This window comes from Pseudophryne corroboree, chromosome 9, assembly GCF_028390025.1.
Source record: "Pseudophryne corroboree isolate aPseCor3 chromosome 9, aPseCor3.hap2, whole genome shotgun sequence".
NCBI lineage: Eukaryota > Metazoa > Chordata > Amphibia > Anura > Myobatrachidae > Pseudophryne > Pseudophryne corroboree.
In genome coordinates this window covers 460,438,059-460,460,746 of record NC_086452.1, presented here as the reverse complement: position 1 = coordinate 460,460,746, position 22,688 = coordinate 460,438,059, and the positions used below count along the sequence as shown (strand labels likewise).

Genomic DNA, 22,688 nt, shown 5'->3' with positions numbered 1-22,688 from the left:
CAGCTCCCTGCCAGCGCAGTTCCTGCGCGCTGGCAGGGAGCTACCCGTCGTTGTCCAGGTCACAGTGGCTGCATGTGACGTCAACCGCCGCATGGTCCGGGCACGCCTGCATTGCCCGGACCACGCCCCCAAAGCGGCGGGCCGTCCCCTCCCCTCCCGCCCAGCGACCACCTCTGCCTGTCAATCAGGCAGAGGCGATCGCTGGGCTGAGATGGCCATCGGCTGTCTGCGGCGCCGGCGCATGCACGGTCCAGACCTGATCGGCTGCTGTGCGAAAACGCACAGCAGCAATCAGGTCTGAATTAGGCCCTATGTCTCTCTCTCTCTCATATCTGTCATATCTCTCTCTCTCATATGTATGTCATACTTGCCTACCTGACCCTCTCCATGAGGGAGAAAATGCTCTGTTCCTGGACTTTCCTGGTAATGTATGATTGCCATCACCTGTGGTGAAACACCTTTCTTATCAATTACCTAGCTCACCACAGGTGATGGCAATCATACATTACCAGGAAAGTCCAGGAACAGAGCATTTTCTCCCTCATGGAGAGGGTCAGGTAGGCAAGTATGATCTATGTCTCTCTCATGTCATATCTATCTGCATTGTACATTCTGACATGGGACATTTATGCTGTACTTGTGTATGTAAACAACCTGGCTCCAGTACAGGAGACATTTTCCCTGAGCCCAATAAGTTATTTTCAATCAGGTTTGGTCTACTAGAAAATGGAGACAGAGTCAGTTCACTGTCAGACACTCGGGGACATGTTTTAGTTACAGTTCATCTAAACCAATCAGAGCCTGGGGCCGGGCTGTTGCCATGGTACCTTGGTAACAACAAGTCTGGAGGGAGGGATGTGAGAGCACAGGTATGTATGAGAGGGGCTGGGAGCTCCTGCGCCCCCCGGTACCTGTACAGCAATACTGGGGAGCTGCTCCTACATGGTCAGGCAGGGAGACTTTATTATACACAGCTGTTGTTTCATCTGTCACAGCAGGGCTATGCAATGTGTGGAACTACACATCCCAGCATGCTCAGTTGCAGTTTTGCTGTTATGCCGTGTAATGCTGTGGCAGGGCATGCTGGGATATGTAGTTCGACAGCAGCAGGTGTGCCACACATTGCCCAGCGCTGCAGTAATGTGATAGACAGCCAGTTATCAGTAATGCAGAGGGGTCACACACTGGTATCCGGTCTTGGGGTCGACAACACTTCGGTCAACACGCAATAGGTCGACCACTATTGTTCGACAAGCACTAGGTCAACGTGGTCATTATGTCAGCATGGTCGCTAGGTCGACATGGCAAAGGTCGACACATGCAAAGATTGACATGAGTTTTTCACATTTTTTTCTTTCATTTTTTTTTACTTTTTCATACTTTCCGATCCACGTGCACGACAATTGGGAATAGTAACCTGTGCCGAGCGCAGCGGTATCTAGACCAGGCTCAGCCAGTTGTGGAACTACAATTTTCAGCATGACCTTCCAGTTACACAATTCCTCTCTGATTCTTGTTGCTCTCCATAATGAGGATCTTTAAAGTCACTTTATAACAATGTATTCATTGTCTATGTACAGGGTCGGACTGGCCCACAGGGGTACAAGGGAAACCACCGGTGGGCCCTACTGCCTGGGGGCCCACTCCTTCCTCTAGGGATCAGGTTCCAGACTGTGCACTTGTATTATACATGGTAGATACGTTGCATTACACTGCACAAGGCTATTGTGTATTTCAAGCCTCTGTGGAAGCTGGCCACACCCCCTTTGTAGGCTGGCCACACCCCCTAGTATGGGCCCCTATCACTGCATTCCCGCGGTGGGCCCTTCATGCCCCAGTCCGACACTGTCTATTTATGCTTTGATTTTGGTTTATATTTTTTAAATATCCTAAGACGTGGGCCCTATGCGGCGAGAGTACTGCGCCAGTTTGCACAGTGGATCTTGTTTAAGTTTGATGCCCCATAGCAAATGCGGTTGTTACACATATAAAAGTGGTATACGACATGGGCACTGGGACGTAACTGCCTGCGACGGGTGCTTGGCGTACACAAGGCGCATATTGCTACTGTACCCGACCCGCACTTAAGACAGTCTCTGCTTTGCATATGGTTGCAATTGCTGTTTCTTTAGTGAATCTAATTTGCGCTTGCGATTTGCGGCACAGTTGTGTACAACTCTACACCAGGCCAGTGTGTCTGTCTGTCACAGCATCATAAACATAATCCCAATATTTAGGAGGTTTTAAGTGTATCCATCGCCTATGTACCATGGAGGCCTCCATTTTCCGACCTGAATTCACGTCAGTATTCAGTGTGTACCTATTCATGGCAGCTGTGAAATCCTTGGTGCGTGGGAATCAAATAAGAGTAATTTTGCAGTAATTTTGTGTCTCAAAGCTACTGAATCAATGATTGTGGACACTTACAGCCTCTGACATGTGTCTTTATTCCAGGATCAGCCGTATTGTGAGCTCTGGAGATCTACCGTCCATGGGAACAGCGGAATAAGTAGCAGATATTGTGCCGCCACTGCCTTTGTGCCGCAGCGCATATAACGCATGGGGGCTGGCCCAGTGATCTTTGCCTTTGTAGAACTATACTGAATGTGATAATGGCTGCAGAAGTCGCATTTCAGGAATTGCATCCAGCAATGGATAATCGCTTGAAGGGGTACAAGCAGCGAGATCTGTCCCAGACGCGTTTCTTCAAGGCGGCCTGCAGGACGTTTGGACCTCCAAAGTCACGGACACGGCGCATCATTGCTCCCCCCATGGAGAAACTGCAATCCGGGACAGCAGAGGTCACGGAACCATCATTTGTGGATTCCGGCAGCATCATTAAGTGGGGATCAGATACGGTGGCAGAGATCGGAGAGGCCAGTAACACCGGTCAGAGCATTTCAGACTGGATACGGGAAAGACAGAAGTTCAGGACCCAGGTGGACGGTATGGGGGATGTAGAAAAATGGCTGCGTGGAAAACCGGACCTGACAGACCTAGAAACACGGGTACAGGATAGGATGGAGGAGAGGAATCTGAAAAGCCGAATGTCTCTACAAACTACTCAAGAAACGGTGGGTTCTCCAAACATATTCTCCAGCCAAAGTGCTCCTTAAGGTGGAACTTTACCTATATGTCAAAACACAACGGTCCATTCAGCTCCTGAATAGTGTTATATGGGTATTTTATAATCAATCTTCTCCACTATTCAATGGGAGCTGCCATGTTGGTTTTGCAAAGCCTAATTACATACTGAGAGCTAAGAACAAGTTATTGTTATACAAGAGCTGTATTCTTATTTATTATCGGGAGGTATAAACAGGCAGGGGATGGCAAAGCACAGGTTGGTCTAGTTATTTACCCGGATCAGTCATTAAGAATGTGGGGCAGATACACTCAGTATGGTAAAGGCCAGCAAGCAACTTCTGAAAACACACACGCGCGCACGCACGCGCACACACACACACACACACAGAGAGTCTAGAGCATCTCTCCACTATTCCCAGACACTTGTGATATATTCTATCCCTCAGCCAGATGTTCCCTGTTACCAGATCACTAAGGTATTGTGCTTCCAGGTGTATAAACCTAAGGAAGGCGGTCGCACCTTGACGAGGAGCACACAGTCCCGTGGAATCACCCCCACCATCCAGCAGCCTAGCCCGGGAGCCCTGGCTATCCTGGAAGGTTACCTGAATCAGCGCCGGCTGCGCCTAGTGGACATCTATAATCAGACGGACAAGAGCAAGAGGAAGCAAATCTCCAGCCACGACCTGAAGACCGTGAGAAAAGAGGTGACGTTCTAGGAATGGTGGCTGGGATGTACTGTGGTCTCCTAAGTTCTTATTTTCTCTTATGTATTACTTGTAGATAAATATATACTGTACTTATAAAAACTCCAATACACCTATCATATAGAAAAGTGCATTCAGTGTCACTGGTGCTGTATTATAAAATGATATATATATAAATGAATTGATATACAGTACATCCCATGTAATAGGCTTCTTAGTTCTGGAATTCAGCCCTGGAGAGTAGTGGTGCTTATTGCGCCGCCCGCTGGGGTGTAACGCTAACCAAGGGCGTAGCTACCATAGGTGCAGGGAGTGCAGCTGCTATGGGGCCCAGAGCTGAGAGGGGCCACCTTCCCTGTCACAGTTACATGTGTTATATACAGGGTATAGCTACCATAGGTGCAGGTAGTGCGGCTGCTATGGGGCCTGTAGCTGAGAGGGGCCACCTTCCCTGTCACAGTTACATGTGTTATATACAGGGTGTAGCTACCATAGGTGCAGGGAGTGCAGCTACTATGGGGCCCAGAGCTGAGAGGGGCCACCTTCCCTGTCACAGTTACATGTGTTATATACAGGGCGTAGCTACCATAGGTGCAGGCAGTGCCAGATTAAGGTCTACATAGGCCTGGAGCTGAGATTTAGAAAGGGCCTATTATGTGCTGTCGCAGGTAGTGTGATCAGCGCCGTAGAGAAGTTTTCCCACGTGGATATGGGAGTGTGATGATATACTGTATCACTGCAATACCTCCCCACATTACATTACTGTGCTACTTCCCTACACTACATCCCCGCACTGCACTACATCCCCACACTATAGGGGTCATTCCGAGTTGTTCGCTCGCTAGCTGCTTTTAGCAGCCGTGCAAATGCTAAGCCGCCGCCCACTGGGAGTGTATCTTAGCTTAGCAGAAGTGCGAACGAAAGGATCGCAGAGCGGCTACAAAATAATTTTGTGCAGTTTCAGAGTAGCTCCAGACCTACTCAGCGCTTGCGATCACTTCAGACTATTCAGTTCCTGTTTTGACGTCACAAACACGCCCTGCGTTCGCCCAGCCACGCCTCCGTTTCCCCAGCCACACCTGCGTTTTTCCTGGCACGCCTGCGTTTTTCCGCACACTCCCTGAAAACGGTCAGTTGACACCCAGAAACGCCCCCTTCCTGTCAATCACTCTGCGGCCAGCAGTGCGACTGAAAAGCTTCGCTAGTCCTTGTGTGATACTACATCGTTCGTTGTAATAGTGCGACGCGCGTGCGCATTGCGCCGCATACGCATGCGCAGATGTGCCGATTTTTTGCCTGATCGCTGTGCTGCGACCGAAATCTGCTAGCGATCAACTCGGAATGACCCCCTATTTCACTATGATGGGTTGGAATTGGGAGACCTCTCCTTTACCTTCTAACACCACATTACTGCGCAACCTTCCCACCATTACTGTGCTACCTTCCCTCACCAGATTACTGCACTACTTTCCCACACCACATTACTGCGCAACCTTCCCACCATTACTGTGCTACCTTCCCTCACCAGATTACTGCACTACTTTCCCACACCACATTACTGCGCTACCTTCCCACCATTACTGTGCTACCTTCCCTCAGCAGTTACTGCACTACTTTCCCACACCACATTACTGCGCTACCTTCCCTCACCAGATTACTGCACCACTTTCCCACACCACATTACTGCGCATCCTTCCCACCATTACTGTGCTACCTTCCCTCACCAGATTACTGCACTACTTTCCCACACCACATTACTGCGCTACCTTCCCACCATTACTGTGCTACCTTCCCTCAGCAGTTACTGCACTACTTTCCCACACCACATTACTGCGCTACCTTCCCACCATTACTGTGCTACCTTCCCTCAGCAGTTACCGCACTACTTTCCCACACCACATTACTGCGCTACATTCCCACCATTACTGTGCTACCTTCCCTCACCAGATTACTGCACTACTTTCCCACACCACATTACTGCGCTACCTTCCCACCATTACTATGCTACCTTCCCTCAGCAGTTACTGCACTACTTTCCCACACCACATTACTGCGCTACATTCCCACCATTACTGTGCTACCTTCCCTCACCAGATTACTGCACTACTTTCCCACACCACATTACTGCGCTACATTCCCACCATTACTGTGCTACCTTCCCTCAGCAGTTACTGCACTACTTTCCCACACCACATTACTGCGCTACATTCCCACCATTACCGTGCTACCTTCCCTCACCAGATTACTGCACTACTTTCCCACACCACCATACTGCGCTACCTTCCTAAACCACCGTACTGCGCTACAATTGTAAAGCGCAACGGAATTTGCTGCACTATTTAAGAATCTTCCCACACCACCGTATTGCACTACCTCCCCACTCCAGATTACTGCGCAACCTTACCATCCCACCGTACTGCGCTATCTTCCTACACCACCGTACTACTCTACCTTACCACCAAACCTGCGCTACCTTCCCACACCACCGTACTGCTCTACCTTCCCACACCACATTACTGCACTACCTTCCCACACCACCACACTGCGCTACCTTCCCACACCACCACACTGCGCTACCTTCCCACACCACCACACTGCATTACCTTCCCACACCACCACACTGCATTACCTTCCCACACCACCACACTGCGCTACCTTCCCACACCACCACACTGCGCTACCTTCCCACACCACCACACTGCATTACCTTCCCACACCACCACACTGCATTACCTTCCCACACCACCACACTGCACTACCTTCCCACACCACATTACTGCGCTACATTCCCACCATTACTGTGCTACCTTCCCTCACCAGATTACTGCACTACTTTCCCACACCACCATACTGCCCTACCTTCCTAAACCACCGTACTGCGCTACAATTGTAAAGCGCAACGGAATTTGCTGCACTATTTAAGAATCTTCCCACACCACCGTATTGCACTACCTCCCCACTCCAGATTACTGCGCAACCTTACCATCCCACCGTACTGCGCTATCTTCCTACACCACCGTACTACTCTACCTTACCACCAAACCTGCGCTACCTTCCCACACCACCGTACTGCTCTACCTTCCCACACCACATTACTGCACTACCTTCCCACACCACCACACTGCGCTACCTTCCCACACCACCACACTGCGCTACCTTCCCACACCACCACACTGCATTACCTTCCCACACCACCACACTGCATTACCTTCCCACACCACCACACTGCACTACCTTCCCACACCACCACACTGCGTTATCTTCCCACATCACATTACTGCGCTACCTTCCCACACCACCACTTTGCGCTACCTTCCCACACCACCACACTGCGCTACCTTCCCACACCACCACACTGCGCTACCTTCCCACACCACCACACTGCGCTACCTTCCCACACCACCACACTGCGCTACCTTCCCACACCACCACACTGCGCTACCTTCCCACACCACCACACTGCATTACCTTCCCACACCACCACACTGCGCTACCTTCCCACACCACCACACTGCGCTACCTTCCCACACCACCACACTGCGCTACCTTCCCACACCACCACACTGCGTTATCTTCCCACACCACATTACTGCGCTACCTTCCCACACCACCACACTGCACTACCTTTCCACACCACATTACTGCACTACCTTCCCACATCACATTACTGCGCTACCATCCCACACCACCACACTGCGCTACCTTCCTGCACCACCGTGCTGCTCTACCTTCCTGCACCACCGTACTGCGCTACCTTCCTGCACCAACATACTGCGCTACCTTCCTGCACCACCGTACTGCGCTACCTTCCTGCACCACCGTACTGCGCTACCTTCCTGCACCACCGTACTGCGCTACCTTCCTGCACCACCGTACTGCGCTACCTTCCTGCACTACCGTACTGCGCTACCTTCCTGCACCACCGTACTGCGCTACCTTCCTGCACCACCGTACTGCGCTACCTTCCTGCACCACCGTACTGCGCTACCTTCCTGCACTACCGTACTGCGCTACCTTCCTGCACCACCGTACTGCGCTACCTTCCTGCACCACTGTACTGCGCTACCTTCCTGCACCAAAGTACTGCGCTACCTTCCTGCACCACCGTGCTGCTCTACCTTCCTGCACCAAAGTACTGCGCTACCTTCCTGCACCACCGTACTGCGCTACCTTCCTGCACCACCGTACTGCGCTACCTTCCTGCACCACCGTACTGCGCTACCTTCCTGCACCACCGTACTGCGCGGGTGGTCTTCAGGTTGCCGACTGTTGGGATCCCGGCACACAGTATACCGGCGCCGGAATCCCGACAGCTGGCATACTGACACTTTTTCTCCCTCGTGGGGGTCCACGAGCCCCCTGGAGGGAGAATAGATAGCCACCGTGCCCGCAGCGTGGCGAGCGCAGCGAGCCCGCAAGGGGCTCATTTGCGCTTGCCACGCTGTCGGTATGCCGGCGGTCGGGCTTCCGGCGCCGGTATGCTGGTCGCCGGGAGCCCGGCCGCTGGCACTGCACTACCTTCCTGCACGACCGTACTGCGCTACCTTCCTGCACCACTGTACTGTGCAAGTATGGAGCGTATGTCAAGCCACTACCCATTAAACCCCAATCTGGCACCAGCCCACGTCCACTATGCAGACACTAGTATGCAACTTCCCTGGTGTCTGAGTGCCCACCCAATACGCTGTCTCCGAAGTTCCGCTACTTGAATTCAGCCCCACCTGGCTTCTACTGGCCGGGAGGGGGCTACATCCTGCCTCCTTATGAAAAGCCCTACTCCCATTAGTTCAGTGGCATCTATCCATACCCCACAGGCAACCCCGGATGCTCGTGAGCACTGGGTGGCGGAGTACACACAGTAATACATTATGTAAACAAACAGCCTGCAGCATTCCACTCCGCCATATATACACTGCTCTGGCCGGCGGTGCTGCCCTCCCTCTGCTGAGTCTGTCACGGGCCCTGCTCGCCCTGCCCTTGTTATGCCTCTGCCTCTAACCATGCCTCTATAGTGCCCAGTACTAAATATTGTAATTAGGTACCTCGCTCTGTAGCCAGTGACAGATAACAGCTGCAGAATACTTCTCCAAGTCCACACAACTGTATGCAGCAACAGAGAAGTAGAAGGACCAGGACTGACAACAGCTGAAGGAGCAGCACTAAGTTGTAGTTCTGATATACTCAAGGGGACACATTGCTAACTTCCAGGGGGCGGAGCTAATCAGGCATTGGGCGGGGCTTCTGGCTTCCCAGGGGAAGGCAGGGGTGGCTCCAGCCTCAATGTAAAAGGAGTGGAGCAGCCGAGGGGCAGAGTGTTTAGATAGCATGGGGACAGAGCTTCAGGCAATGTGAGAAAACACGGCTGCAGGCTACCCAGGAGGCGGAGCTTATTGCCGTTGTGGGCGGAGCTTATCACGTCGCGGGGTCTGAATCTGATCTGCCTTGCTTTCAGTGCAGGGCTTCAGGCAAGTTTGTTAGGCAACCCAGGGGAGGGGACTGGCTGTGCACAGCTGCGGGGCGCGGGAGGTTCGGAGGTGATAGGGGGAGCTTTGGCCGGGATGAAGGCATTTTCCTGTTGCTGAGTGATCAGTGTGATGACAGGAGAAAAGTATTTTCTCCTGTCAGCACTGGCTGGCTGCATTGAAGAGACCCTGTGGGCCTATTTTCAATGGGGGGCCTGGAGCTGCAGCTCCATCCGCCCCATTGTTAATCCGGCCCTGGGTGCAGGGAGTACAGCTACTATGGGGCCCAGAGCTGAGAGGGGCCACCTTCCCTGTCACAGTTACATGTGTTATATACAGGGGTGTAGTTACCATAGGTGCAGGAAGTGCAGCTGCTATAGGGCCAGAGTTGAGAGGGGTCACCTTCCCTGTCACAGTTACATGTGTTATATACAGGGTGTAGCTACCATAGGTGCAGGGAGTACAGCTGCTATGGGGCCAGAGCTGAGAGGGGTCACCTTCCCTGTCACAGTTACATGTGTTATATAGAGGGTGATGCTACCATAGGTGCAGGGAGTGCAGCTGCTATGGGGTCCAGAGCTGAGAGGGGCCACCTTCCCTGTCACAGTTACATGTGTTATATACAGGGTGGAGCTACCATAGGTGCAGGGAGTGCAGCTGCTATGGGGCCCAGAGCTGAGAGGGACCACCTTCCCTGTCACAGTTACATGTGTTATATACAGGGTGGAGCTACCATAGGCGCAGGGAGTGCAGCTGTTATGGGGCCCAGAGCTGAGAGGGGCCACCTTCCCTGTCACAGTTACATGTGTTATATACAGGGTGTAGCTACCATAGGTGCAGGGAGTGCAGCTGTTATGGGGCCCAGAGCTGAGAGGGGCCACCTTCCCTGTCACAGTTACATATGTTATATACATTTTTCGCCATTGGGTGATACGTAGGGGTCCTTTCAAACTTTTTCCTTGGGGCCTGCAATATATCTAGGTATGCCCCTGGACCTGCTCATTGTAGTGTGGTATAAAATGAACTGGAGTGCATTATAATGTTATATAATATGAACCTGGGCACTGTAATGAGGCACAATATGAATGGGGAGCACTATATATTATAATGTGACTTGGGGGTACTGTGCGGCATAATGTGTACTGGCAGCTCTGAAATGTGACGTAGGGTGACCTTAAGCACTACTATGATTCATAAAATAAACTAGGGCACTACTATGGGGCATTACATTAAATAAGGCTCTATTGTGGTTCAGAAAATGCACTAGGGCCCTATTATAGGGCATAACATTAACAACTACTGCAGAGAAGTGTCTCTCTAGAGCAGAGGTTCTCAAACTCGGTCCTCAGGACCCCACACAGTACATGTTTTGCAGGTCTCCTCACAGAATCACAAGTGAAATAATTAGCTCACCTGTGGACCTTTTAAAATGTGTCAGTGAGTAATTAATACACCTGTGCACCTGCTGGGTTACCTGCAAAACATGCACTGTGTGGGGTCCTGAGGACCGAGTTTGAGAACCTCTGCTCTAGAGGCATTGTGACGGGGGCCCCTTCAGAATGTTGCTATGGGGCCCACAAAGTTCTGGCTTTGCCCCTGACGCTAACCCTGCTCTTTCCTAGGCTAATATTCCCATCAGTGACGTACAGTTTGACGACCTGGTCATCTCTCTCAGCGGCAAGCAGCCAAATCAGATCAACTACAAGGAGCTGTCTGCGGGGCGTCGTTCCTGGAGGAAGAAGAACATGGAAGAACGTAGGAATGGAGTAGCCGTCAGCCCAGGTAGACTTACACGGCCATCTCCTACACATCCTCACTTCCTGTATGGAATAGTTACCCATGGTCTTATATCTGGCCAGATATTGGTTTTCTGTGCAGTGTCCAGGAGGACTCATCATGGCTGTGTATGTGGTATTTAGTAATATATGTCTTCAATGAAGTGGGTGGAAAGCGATAATATGGGGTGGCCATAGTTGCAGTGTCCATGGCAACGACCATTATACCTGATGGTAATGTCTTGCCTTCTGGGTACAGAGGGCCTAATTCAGACCTGATCACTGTTGGGCGAAATCGCACAGCGGCTGATTATGGAATGACTGCTCATGCGTATGCACCGCAGTGCGTAGGCGCGAGCCCAAACAGCGTCCGAATGGTGCAAAAATTTTGATCGCCAGCATAGGTGTGCGCAGGGGCTTGCCTGGTGCGCACAGGCACCCCCTAATGTCTGGCACCCTGATCTCACATGCCTGATGCAGCGATCGCAGAGCAGGCTGATTACTGTCCCCTCTGCGCTGCACCGTGTCAGGACTGCATTACTGACCGGACGCCTGGGTTCATCAAGGGTGCCACTGCCACCGGCTTTCAAACTCCCGGCTCCACCTCCATGTATAAAAACAGCACAATGTGATGTGATTACATCATGCTGCTCGCACGCCCACCTGTCACACCCACCACACGCCCACCTACCTCCTTCTATGCTATGCCAACGCCAGCCACTGATGAAGATCAGCACGCAGCCAGCGTTCCTCCTAGGAAGACAAATTCAATACTGGCAGGGGGCTGGCAGCAGCATTGACACGTCCCTTGTTTTTCCAGCAGCAGCAGTACTAGTCTGCGACTGTCAGTGTCAGTGAGTGACTGACTTGTAAGTAAGCTGCCGCTGCTTGCAAGGGAAAGAGAGGGGGAGCCAGACCAGGCTGAGGAGGAGCACTGTAATTGCAGTGAGTGCCATCAGGGGTGTTTGATTGGTGCACACCACAACATCTGACAATGTATCTGCTTTATTAGGATTGGTACAAGGGTGGATATTTTATATTGCGTTGACCGTCAATAGATGGTGCTAGATACGCCCCTCCAACGGTGCACCCCCTAATAAAATGTGCTGCGCACGCCTATGATCGCCAGGCATACGCAAGGTGATTGACAGGAAGAAGGCGTTTGGGGGGGTGTCAGAAAAAATGCAGGCGCTCCCAAGTGTTTTCAGGCCGGGTGTGTGACGTCAGCTCCGGCCCCGATCAGCCTGTTTGTATGGCACTGTAGGAGAAAGTCCTGGGCTACGCACACACTACACAGACTGGAAAAATCATTCCATGGCGAGTGAGGTGTGAACGGATTTGCAGATGTCCGCTGTCTGGTGAAGTTTTAGCACGGCGTACGCATGCATTCGCACACTTGCACGGGGCGGGTTTTCGCTCTCTATGGGCGGCGACTATCTGATCGCAGACCGCTGCAAAAACGTACAGCAGCGATCAGGTCTGAATTAGGCCCTGGGACCAGATTGCCTCTTCATTACAAGAGAGGGTGAATGCTATTGAGGTGTAACGTGAGCCGCGACGCTGCGTGATTTGTGTCCCCGGTGACCATTGCCATGTTGATCATATGTCTCTCCTGTCCTTGTAGCCACAGCAAGGTGTTTCCAGCCTCCCAGCGACCACGACACTGAGGGAGACGATTCTCAGCCCGCGGCCACGCTCTCTGGGATGCCGGATGGCTTAGGAAGCGCAAAAACAGAATCTCGCCCGGTCCGCAGTGTGCAAAGCGGGGGGAGCGGGTCACAGTATCTGCAGGTGCCCCCGGTCAGTCTGGAGGAGAGGAGACCCCTCAGCTATGAGGACATGGAGGACATCGGGAAGAACTATAGAGAGAGGAAGCGCAGAGTAAAGGTGAGGACACCAAAGAGTGAAAGACATGGCTGACACTCCCATTGTCACTGAACTACAAGTCTCAGCATCCTTTGTCAGAGATTTATACTTCGTAGAAGAGCAACCACCATCACTATCAGGGGCTATTACAGCTGGAGCCAAATGTAATAGAGTGAGAGTTTCAAAAAGTGAGAGATTTGGTAAGGTTTTTCAGGTTTTTTTAAAGTGGCAATCATTTACACAGCAAAACCAGGTTGATCTTGCTGTGTAAATGATTGCCACTTTAAAAAAAAAACTGCAAAACCTTTCCAAATCTCTCACTTTCTGAAACTCTCACTCTGGGCCAGATTTATTAAGCCTGGTGAAGTGATACAGTGGAAGGTGATAACGCACCAGCCAATCAGCTCCTAACTTACATGTTACAGGCTAGGTTTGAAAAATGACAGTTATGAGCTGATTGGCTGGTGCGTTATCACCTTCCACTTTATCACTTCACCAGGTTTAATAAATCTGCCCCTCTATTACATTTGGCCCCTGCACTCTACTAGGTGAAATGGTGAAAGCGTTCGGTATTCACCTTGTCTTCCGTTCCCGCAGAGTAACACTCGGCTCCTGGACTGGTTAGAGCAGTGCCGTTTGGTGCGCACAGGCGATGCTGCCGTGGATGCCCACTCTCTGCCTTCTACACTGGGAGGGGAGACGGCAGAGCTGGTGGAACAGTTCCGGAGACAAGGGCTGCAGCAGTACTACAAGATCCTGGGGCTGTGTCAGGCCCACGAGGTTCCGCTCACCGAGCAGCTGCTAGAAGGAGGTGAGGAATCACTTTTACTACCTGCGTTCTAGAGACTGAGTACTTTCCTGGGACCAGGGATCAATTCACCTGTAGGCAGCGAAGGCTGAGAGGGGGCTAAATGGGGGATGGGACGCTTTATCTGATTGGAGCTGAGGGGAGGATGAAATGTATAGAGTAGTGACTCTATAGTCTGTAGTATAACTGGGAACGCTGCATAATGTATTGCGCAAATCTGGGAGAGCGTCACTGTTTCCCTCTAAGCCAAACAAACACTAAAATATTATAGTCTCCATGGAATCATTCGTTGTACTCTATGATCCTGGTTCAGAGACGGTCACAAGTGGCACAGCAGTTGCGATCCCGTGCGCAGCGGTTGTGCGGAAATACGCCGGTGTCGCAGTTGGAATCTATATTGAGACTAGTCTCCGATCCGCCGCTTGTGCGCAAACACGCAGACTTCAGACGCACATCGGTAAGTCATTGACTTTGAATAACCCTGTGGTCGCGCAGCCTGAGCGTCGCAAATAAGACATCAGAGCCATTTTTACTGCGTGCCGGGTTGAAAGCTGTGACACGCCTCCGAAACGGTTGGTTTGCGCTTTCAAACCCTGTTACTGCCCACAAACACCTCCTGCCTGTCAGTCACTTTGCGAACACATCTTATTCTGACCGCTGTCACAACCAATGCAGCTTATGCGCAGTAGCAAAACGTCGCTCCATTGTGTGCAACAGTGCATCCATCTCTGGTGCCGGCCATATGTACAGAAGTAATTTAATTGAGGCAAAAATAACTTCACAGATCCAATTAGCTGTGAACTAAGGTGGTCATTCCGAGTTGTTCGCTCGCTAGCTGCTTTTAGCAGCATTGCACACGCTAGGCCGCCGCCCTCTGGGGGTGTATCTTAGCTTAGCAGAATAGCGAACGAAAGATTAGCAGAACTGCAAATAAATAATTCCTTGCAGTTTCTGAGTAGCTCCAGACCTACTCCTAGACTGCGATCACCTCAGTCCGTTTAGTTCCTGCTTTGAAGTCACAAACACGCCCTGCGTTCGGCCAGCCACTCCCCCGTTTCTCCAGCCACTCCTGCGTTTTTACCTGGCACACCTGCGTTTTTCAGCACACTCCCGGAAAATAGCCAGTTTCCACCCAGAAACACCCACTTCCTGTCAATCACAACGCAACGCAGCGATTAGGTGTTAAATTACTATGCGCATGCGCGCTGCGTACCATGCGCATGCGCATTTTCCACCTAATCGCTGCGTTGCGAAAAAAAGGCAACGAGCGAACAACTCGGAATGACCACCTAAAGTTGGACTTTTCAGGTTTGTAAATTAATTAAAAGTGTAGATTAGTTAATGTCCCAAGTGTGGTAGTCTGGGAGCAGACTTTTGGCATATGCTCTGGCTATGTCCCATGGTGTCGGTTTTTTGGGAGGAGGTTATGCGTGCTATAGTTGATACGGGTGTCCCTTCTTCCGTACTTACACCTATCTCTTGTGTATTAGCGGCTATAGATGAGGAGGTTCTGGATCCACCCGGTTGACGCTATGTTGTGAACCTCTGTGCTTTGGCCAAGGTTTGCATAGCCAGACTGTGGTTGGCTAATGAAGCCCCGGCCCCACAATCCTGGATTTCTCTGGTTAACACCTCTGTTACACATGAAAAATTTGTATTTCTGGCCAGGAATGCGAAAAAAAAGTTTATTGCTATATGGGGAAAGTGGATGAGTTCTCGCTATTTCACAGATAAGTACTGTTGAGCCCTAGAATTATTTAATTAACTGTTATGAGTGCCTTCTGTGGGAGGTTTGTGGGGTGTGTGGCCCGCGGCCAGCCGGGTTCAAATGAATGTTAATACCGTAGCAACGTGATGCGCTGTGTAAAATATATAGTAATGCTATGTCACCAATGCTCTATTGATATATGACTTTGACTGGGATCCGTGTCCGCACGTCCCGCTATGCTCTTTATGTACAACCTAAGCCTGTTGTTGATTTTATTGCCTTTTTTTATTTGTGTTATTTTATTTTTTTATCTTTGTTCTGTATTGCCCTTGGCACTGTTTAAATGTTAAATCAATATAAAATCCAATAAAAATTTATTTAATTTAAAAAAAAAAAGTGTAGATTAGTTTTTAAAGAATTCAGAACTAGAAACTCTTCTGCATCTACTAATCCTGCCTCAGTGGAGGGGGGTGTGGGACCCGTATGAAAGATGAGGGGCCACAGCAAGTTGGGGAGCACTTAGTAGGGACAAGGCGAGACAGGCGTAAGGGGCGCAGACAAGAGACGAGGGGTGACAGGCAGACTATGTGGGCACAGTGTCGGGGATCGGCATGGTGTCTAAGCCGGGTAGTATAAATGCCAGGGAGGGGGCTCAGGGGTCTTTAACTGCACCAATATTGTGTCTGACAGGGCTATTCAACATGCAGCCTCCCAGCTATTGTGGAACTACACGTCCCAGCATGCCCTGCCACCGTTCTACCATTCTCTTATAGCACAACGGTTGCAGGGCATGCTCGTATATGTAGTCCCACAAAAGCTGGAGCGCTGCTTGTTGAATACACCTGCCCTGTTATGTAACCACAGGCTTGATTTCCTGCAGAGACCCTTTAGGAATGACACTGAACCCCCCCCTCACTGGCGCTACGATTGTGTCAGCATGGTAATATGTGGGTTATACTGTAACACAAACTGTAATCTCTCCTTATTGTCTGTGCCTCCATAAACAGCGTTATTACATCCCGGGGACAAACTGATCACTTGTGGACCAGGACAGCAGCTGCCGCTGCGACAGCCAGGAACGGGGACCGTGTCCAAGGATAAATTCAAGAGGAAAAGCCATGTGTCGGGCAGTGAATCCCAGGAGAGCGGGAGATGGACCCTTGGACAGCCAGGGACAGCAATGAGGCCCAAGGATAGAGTCATGAGGGAAAGCAACGTATCAGCGAATGGTCACCAGGAGACAGGGAAGATGCAAGTGGAGAGATCTCCTGGGACTGGGTGAGCTGCCATCTTGGATCAGGTCATGTGACACCCAGGGTGCCGGCACTATGCTGTATGGCTAAGGGGACACACATCCATAACATAATCTGTAAATGGCGCAAGCAGTCTACACCTCTTCCCACTACGGGATCTTATGTGTTATCAGTAGTGATGAGCGGGTTCGGTTTCTCGGAAACCGAACCCCCCCGAACTTCACCCTTTTTACACGGGTCCGAGCCCGAACGTCATCATCCCGCTGTCGGATTCTCGCGAGATTCGGATTCTATATAAGCAGCCGCGCGTCGCCGCCATTTTCACTCGTGCATTGGAAATGTTAGGGAGAGGACGTGGCTGGCGTCCTCTCCGTTTATTCATTGTTGAGTTGATGCAAATATTTGTGCTTGCTTATATCATTGTGGGGACTGGGGAGCAGCTTTATATTAATATAGGAGGAGTACAGTGCAGAGTTTTGCTGATCAGTGACCACCAGTTTTATCCGTTCTCTGCCTGAAAAAAAACGCTCCATATCTGTGCTCAGTGTGCTGCATATATCTGTGCTCACACTGCTTAATTGTGGGGACTGGGGACCAGCTGTATTATATAGGAGGAGTACAGTGCAGAGTTTTGCTGACCAGTGACCACCAGTTTTATCCGTTCTCTGCCTGAAAAACGCTCCATATCTGTGCTCAGTGTGCTGTATATATCTGTGCTCACACTGCTTTATTGTGGGGACTGGGGACCACCAGTATATTATATAGGGGGAGTACAGTGCAGAGTTTTGCTGACCAGTGACCACCAGTATATATAGCAGTACGGTACGGAAGGCCACTGCTCTACCTACCTCTGTGTCGTCAAGTATACTATCCATCTAGATTCTATACCTGTGGTGCATTTTAGTTTTGCAGTTTGCTGACAGTGACCACCAGTATATATAGCAGTACGGTACGGAAGGCCACTGCTCTACCTACCTCTGTGTCGTCATTAAGTATACTATCCATCTACATTCTATACCTGTGGTGCATTTTAGTTTTGCAGTTTGCTGACACAGTGACCACCAGTATATATATCAGTACGGTACGGAAGGCCACTGCTGTACCTACCTCTGTCTCGTCATTAAGTATACTATCCATCTACATTCTATACCTGTGGTGCATTTCAGTTGTGCAGTTTGCTGACACAGTGACCACCAGTATATATAGCAGTACGGTACGGAAGGCCACTGCTGTACCTACCTCTGTGTCGTCATTAAGTATACTATCCATCTACATTCTATACCTGTGGTGCATTTTAGTTTTGCAGTTTGCTGACACAGTGACCACCAGTACATATAGCAGTACGGTACGGAAGGCCACTGCTGTACCTACCTCTGTGTCGCCATTAAGTATACTATCCATCTACATTATAATTCTATACCTGTGGTGCATTTTAGTTTTGCAGTTTGCTGACACAGTGACCACCAGTATATATAGCAGTACGTTACGGAAGGCCACTCCTGTACCTACCTCTGTGTCGTCATTAAGTATACTATCCATCTACATTCTATACCTGTGGTGCATTTTAGTTTTGCAGTTTGCTGACACAGTGACCACCAGTATATATAGCAGTACGGTACGGAAGGCCACTGCTGTACCTACCTCTGTGTCGTCATTAAGTATACTATAAATCTACATTCTATACCTGTGGTGCATTTTAGTTTTGCAGTTTGCTGACACAGTGACCACCAGTATATATAGCAGTACGGTACGGAAGGCCACTGCTGTACCTACCTCTGTGTCGTCATTAAGTATACTATCCATCTACATTCTATACCTGTGGTGCATTTTAGTTGTGCGCAGTATATATAGTAGTAGGCCATTGCTATTGATACTGGCATATAATTCCACACATTAAAAAATGGAGAACAAAAATGTGGAGGTTAAAATAGGGAAAGATCAAGATCCACTTCCACCTCGTGCTGAAGCTGCTGCCACTAGTCATGGCCGAGACGATGAAATGCCATCAACGTCGTCTGCCAAGGCCGATGCCCAATGTCATAGTAGAGAGCATGTAAAATCCAAAAAACAAAAGTTCAGTAAAATGACCCAAAAATCAAAATTGAAAGCGTCTGATGAGAAGCGTAAACTTGCCAATATGCCATTTACGACACGGAGTGGCAAGGAACGGCTGAGGCCCTGGCCTATGTTCATGGCTAGTTGATAATACTATGGGATCAAAATGACCCCCAAATTCTATGATTTAAGCTGTTTTTTAGGGTTTTTTGAAAAAAACACCCGAATCCAAAACACACCCGAATCCGACAAAAACAATTTCGGTGAGGTTTTGCCAAAACGCGTCCGAATCCAAAACACGGCCACGGAACCGAACCTAAAACCAAAACACAAAACCCGAAAAATGTCCGGTGCACATCACTAGTTATCAGGGGTGTAACTAGACATTTGTGGTCCCCATAGCAACATTCTGTAAGGGCCCCGTGTGCAACCCAAGCGTGAACAAACTATACAGGGGGTGGATTAATAGATGTTTAGGTCGACAACAAATAGGTCAACACGGCATGGTCAATACGCAGAAGATAGACAGGGCCAGAAGGTCGACAGATGAATGGTCGATAGTGATTAAGGTCGACAGATTCAAAAGGTCAATATGGAAATGGTCGGAGTATAGCGACCTAAAGGCGAACAGAAGGGCAGACATTAGATTCATTTTCTAATGTCGGCATGCGTGTTCTCTTTGATGACAACCAGATGATCCTCCAATTATATCCTGGTTTCATACAAAGTGTCCCCAGGAATTCCCCAATGTATTTGCAATTTGAAAGTTATCGGTAGAGCGCGTTGGGTATGTGATGCCAGCGGCAGGGATCCCGGCGGTCAGCATACCGACGCCAGGATCCCGGACGCTAGAATGCCGGCAGAGGGGCGAGCGCAATGAAGCCCTTTCGGGGCTCCGGGCATGCTCCCAGCTCAGGTAACCGTAAGCCCATAGGCTCTGGGAGGGACAGGTACCCTGAGTGATATATGGGTCAGGTTCAGAGATGGATGCAGTACACCTAGCTGCTGAGTCTTTGTACGCAGCAGCTGCGCTAAAATATGCTAATGCAGCAGGAGGAGTCTTGTGTGATGCAGCATCAGATCACTGTGCGTGAACATCAGTCATCTCAGTAACCCTCGGGTCACTCAAGATGTCCGGTGTCTTCACACAGCCGAGGGCCTCGGCACTCCCCCGTGTTCTGGAACGCTGGCCGTGCCCGCCCCTTTTCTGCCCCCAAATGGCAGCAGCATGTCAGACGTCCTTGCATGGAAGTTTTGCTTAAAGGTTTTATGTTACGCATCTCCTTGTCAATCAATACTTCCTCCATATTGTTTTTTTATTTCTTAGCGACGGCCCGTATCCCCCAGAAACCTACGTCAGATGGGTCAGGACCAAAGTGAGGGGCAAGAAAAGAGTCAAGAGAGAAACTCTGAGATGCTGGACCACGTATGAGCAGTTTCAGGGAATGATTGGGTGAGTTGAAGACAAAGGAGTCCGGAATCTTTGTACAAAGTCTGATCCGTTACTGTCATTCAGCAAAGCCACTAGCCAAGATATACCAGCTTTGCGCCATTAAAAAAGGGAGCGCGTCCAGTACTTCGTAAATAGTAGACTGAAGCAAACACCCTTCTGGGTCCCTTCTGTTGCTCCTGGTAACTGAGTCACCATGGTGATGTCATACCTCCCAACTTCCTGTAAGCTAAGGCAAAACGGGTCCACCCGTGGAACAGAGGGGGACCTTACCCTCAAATAGGGACAGAATGAATTTACTTTTCATATAGACACCAGATGTTTTGCATTGCATGGACACCATACACGAGATCGATAACACGCAGCAGATCATGAAACGGGAGTGAAGGGTTTATAGAGCTCTGACATAACAAGTGCGGAATGTTCATTTGTCCTGTTGCTGACGGGAACCCATGTCAGTCAGTCGCCCTATAGCTTCTCTGGGAACTGGTGACATCACTGAGGCATTTGGTCAGCGACTAGAGACGTGGGGTGGTCTTTCCAATAAATATGTCAGTGGACACAGTTACTGTGTCATTCGTGGAAGGGAACAATTACTTGGATTCCAAAAAGCAACTGGATGTAAATTTGTAAATAATTTATAGACTATAATTAGCATCAAGTGAGCCTCCCTATGCAAGCCTCCCTATCACCCTGAGCCTTTATGTACTAAAGAAAGAGGCCCCGTCCGTTACCAGCTAGGCCTCGTTCCACATTCCACTGCGGTTTATTTACTAAACACTGTTCTCAAAACAGCTGAATACGTGAAGTATATAATGATATTATCCCCCTATTTTTCTTTATCATTTTTAGAAACCTGAAGCGGCGGTTCCCTCACAGTTTCTTTACATCGGATGACAACGCGTTCTGGCCAGGACACCTTGCGGAGAAGCTTCGCATCTATCTGCCGAAAGCTGCTGAGAAAGACACAAACCCGTTACTGACAAGGAGCCAAACCAATCGCAGAGGCTAAGACCTCTCTGAAACGTTGGTGTTGTCTAAATGTAATCAAATCTGAAGTTACATTTGTTACCTGCATCATACGATACGAGTTTATTGTCAACATCAAACAATTTTGACAACGAAATGCAAATTGCACAATTGTTTATAGTGCAGGTTGGGTATTAGTTATTAAATAACAGATGTGATGAGGTCACCTGTGAGGAAGCCGCCGATCGGTATACAGGTGGAGAAACGCGTAAGCACTTCATTATACATTGCTCCAGCTGGTGTTTGCCACTTTACGTTTGGAATTCTGACTAAGGCCTACAGCACTGACACTCCCAATAAGGCTGTAACTGTTGGAATGTACTAACAGCCAGGAGAGAAGACTGCTGCTTTATATGTGAGTGTCTCTAGGAGCATATAGGGCAATATACCTGCCTCTAAAAGCATACTTTCCTACTTTGCTACCCTCTCTTCCGGGGTGTGTGGCTGGTGGCTTGTCCGGGAGGCGTGGCATCATGATTCTGTCATCGTGACTTCACCTCCTGCTATACAGTTCCAAAAAAGCAGGGGGTCAACGATGATGCACATCAGCGAGAATTGCGTCTTCGGGTCCCCCTTGGACTGCCGAGTAGGGGTTTGGGGGGTTGACAGGGAAAGCGGGATACTTGCCCACCTATCCGGGGGGCGGAAGCGCCACCCGATTTTCGGGAGCCTCTAGGCCGCTCCGGGAGGGTATGCAAGTATACTCAAAAAGGCATTTTGGCCCACAAAAAAAATCATTTTCCTGGTCAAGATAAACAACTGAAGCAGGTAACATATGCTGGTCTTTTGCACCTAATAATGGCAATGTGGTTTAACACCTGTGAATGATGCTACTTTATAGAAGGAAGCTTTTTTTTCTACTATCCATATTGCGTCACTGGATTGCTGCTATCTTAGCGTTAAAACTTGGCCGCTTGGCTTCAGAATAAAACAAATACTTTCTGCGTGACTACTAACAAACATTGGGGGTAATTCTGAGTTGATCGCAGCAGCAAGTTTGTTAGCAATTGGGCAAAACCACATTTGCAGAGAGAGTTAGATTTGGGTGGGTGATTTTGTTTCTGTGCAGAGTAAATACTGGCTGCTTTATTTTTACACTGCAATTTAGATTTCAGTTTGAACACGCCCCACCCAAATCTTACTCTCTCTGCACATGTTATATCTGCCCCTCCTGCAGTGCACATGGTTTTGCCCAACTGCTAACAAATTTGATGCTGCGATCAACTCAGAATTAGGCCCAGTGACATCTGGACTCGTGCCCCTGTCTGCGGGATTGGGGTAATTAGCTTTGATAGTGTGCACACATACGTCTGAAAATTCAGTTCCTTGCAGGAGTGTTAATAATAATATTGTAATGTTTTTTTATATGTGAATAAATTTGTATGTGTAATATTACCAGCCGGTGTTATTTATAATATTATTGGTCTGTATACTATTATTGTAGTTTTTTCATTTTTACTTGTATAATTAAATACCACATATTCACCA

The 22,688-nt window shown here is 49.5% G+C and overlaps 1 protein-coding gene and 1 long non-coding RNA gene across 2 annotated transcripts in view; one reads left to right on the top strand and one right to left on the bottom strand.

Moving 5' to 3' along the window:
• Positions 1-9,322, bottom strand: part of LOC134958579 (uncharacterized) — an 18,214-nt gene extending 8,892 nt beyond the window's left edge. The window contains exon 1 of the long non-coding RNA XR_010187068.1: positions 8,837-9,322. This is a non-coding gene — a long non-coding RNA (uncharacterized LOC134958579). The remainder of the gene's footprint in view (positions 1-8,836) is intronic.
• On the top strand, positions 798-22,688 carry EFCAB12 (EF-hand calcium binding domain 12). The gene is made up of 9 exons (XM_063941276.1): positions 798-869; positions 2,455-3,074; positions 3,579-3,794; positions 10,879-11,038; positions 12,656-12,918; positions 13,495-13,708; positions 16,421-16,691; positions 20,049-20,174; positions 21,024-22,688. Exons 2-9 carry the CDS (start codon positions 2,613-2,615, stop codon positions 21,181-21,183), a joined length of 1,872 nt encoding a protein of 623 aa, XP_063797346.1. The 5' UTR covers positions 798-869; positions 2,455-2,612; the 3' UTR covers positions 21,184-22,688.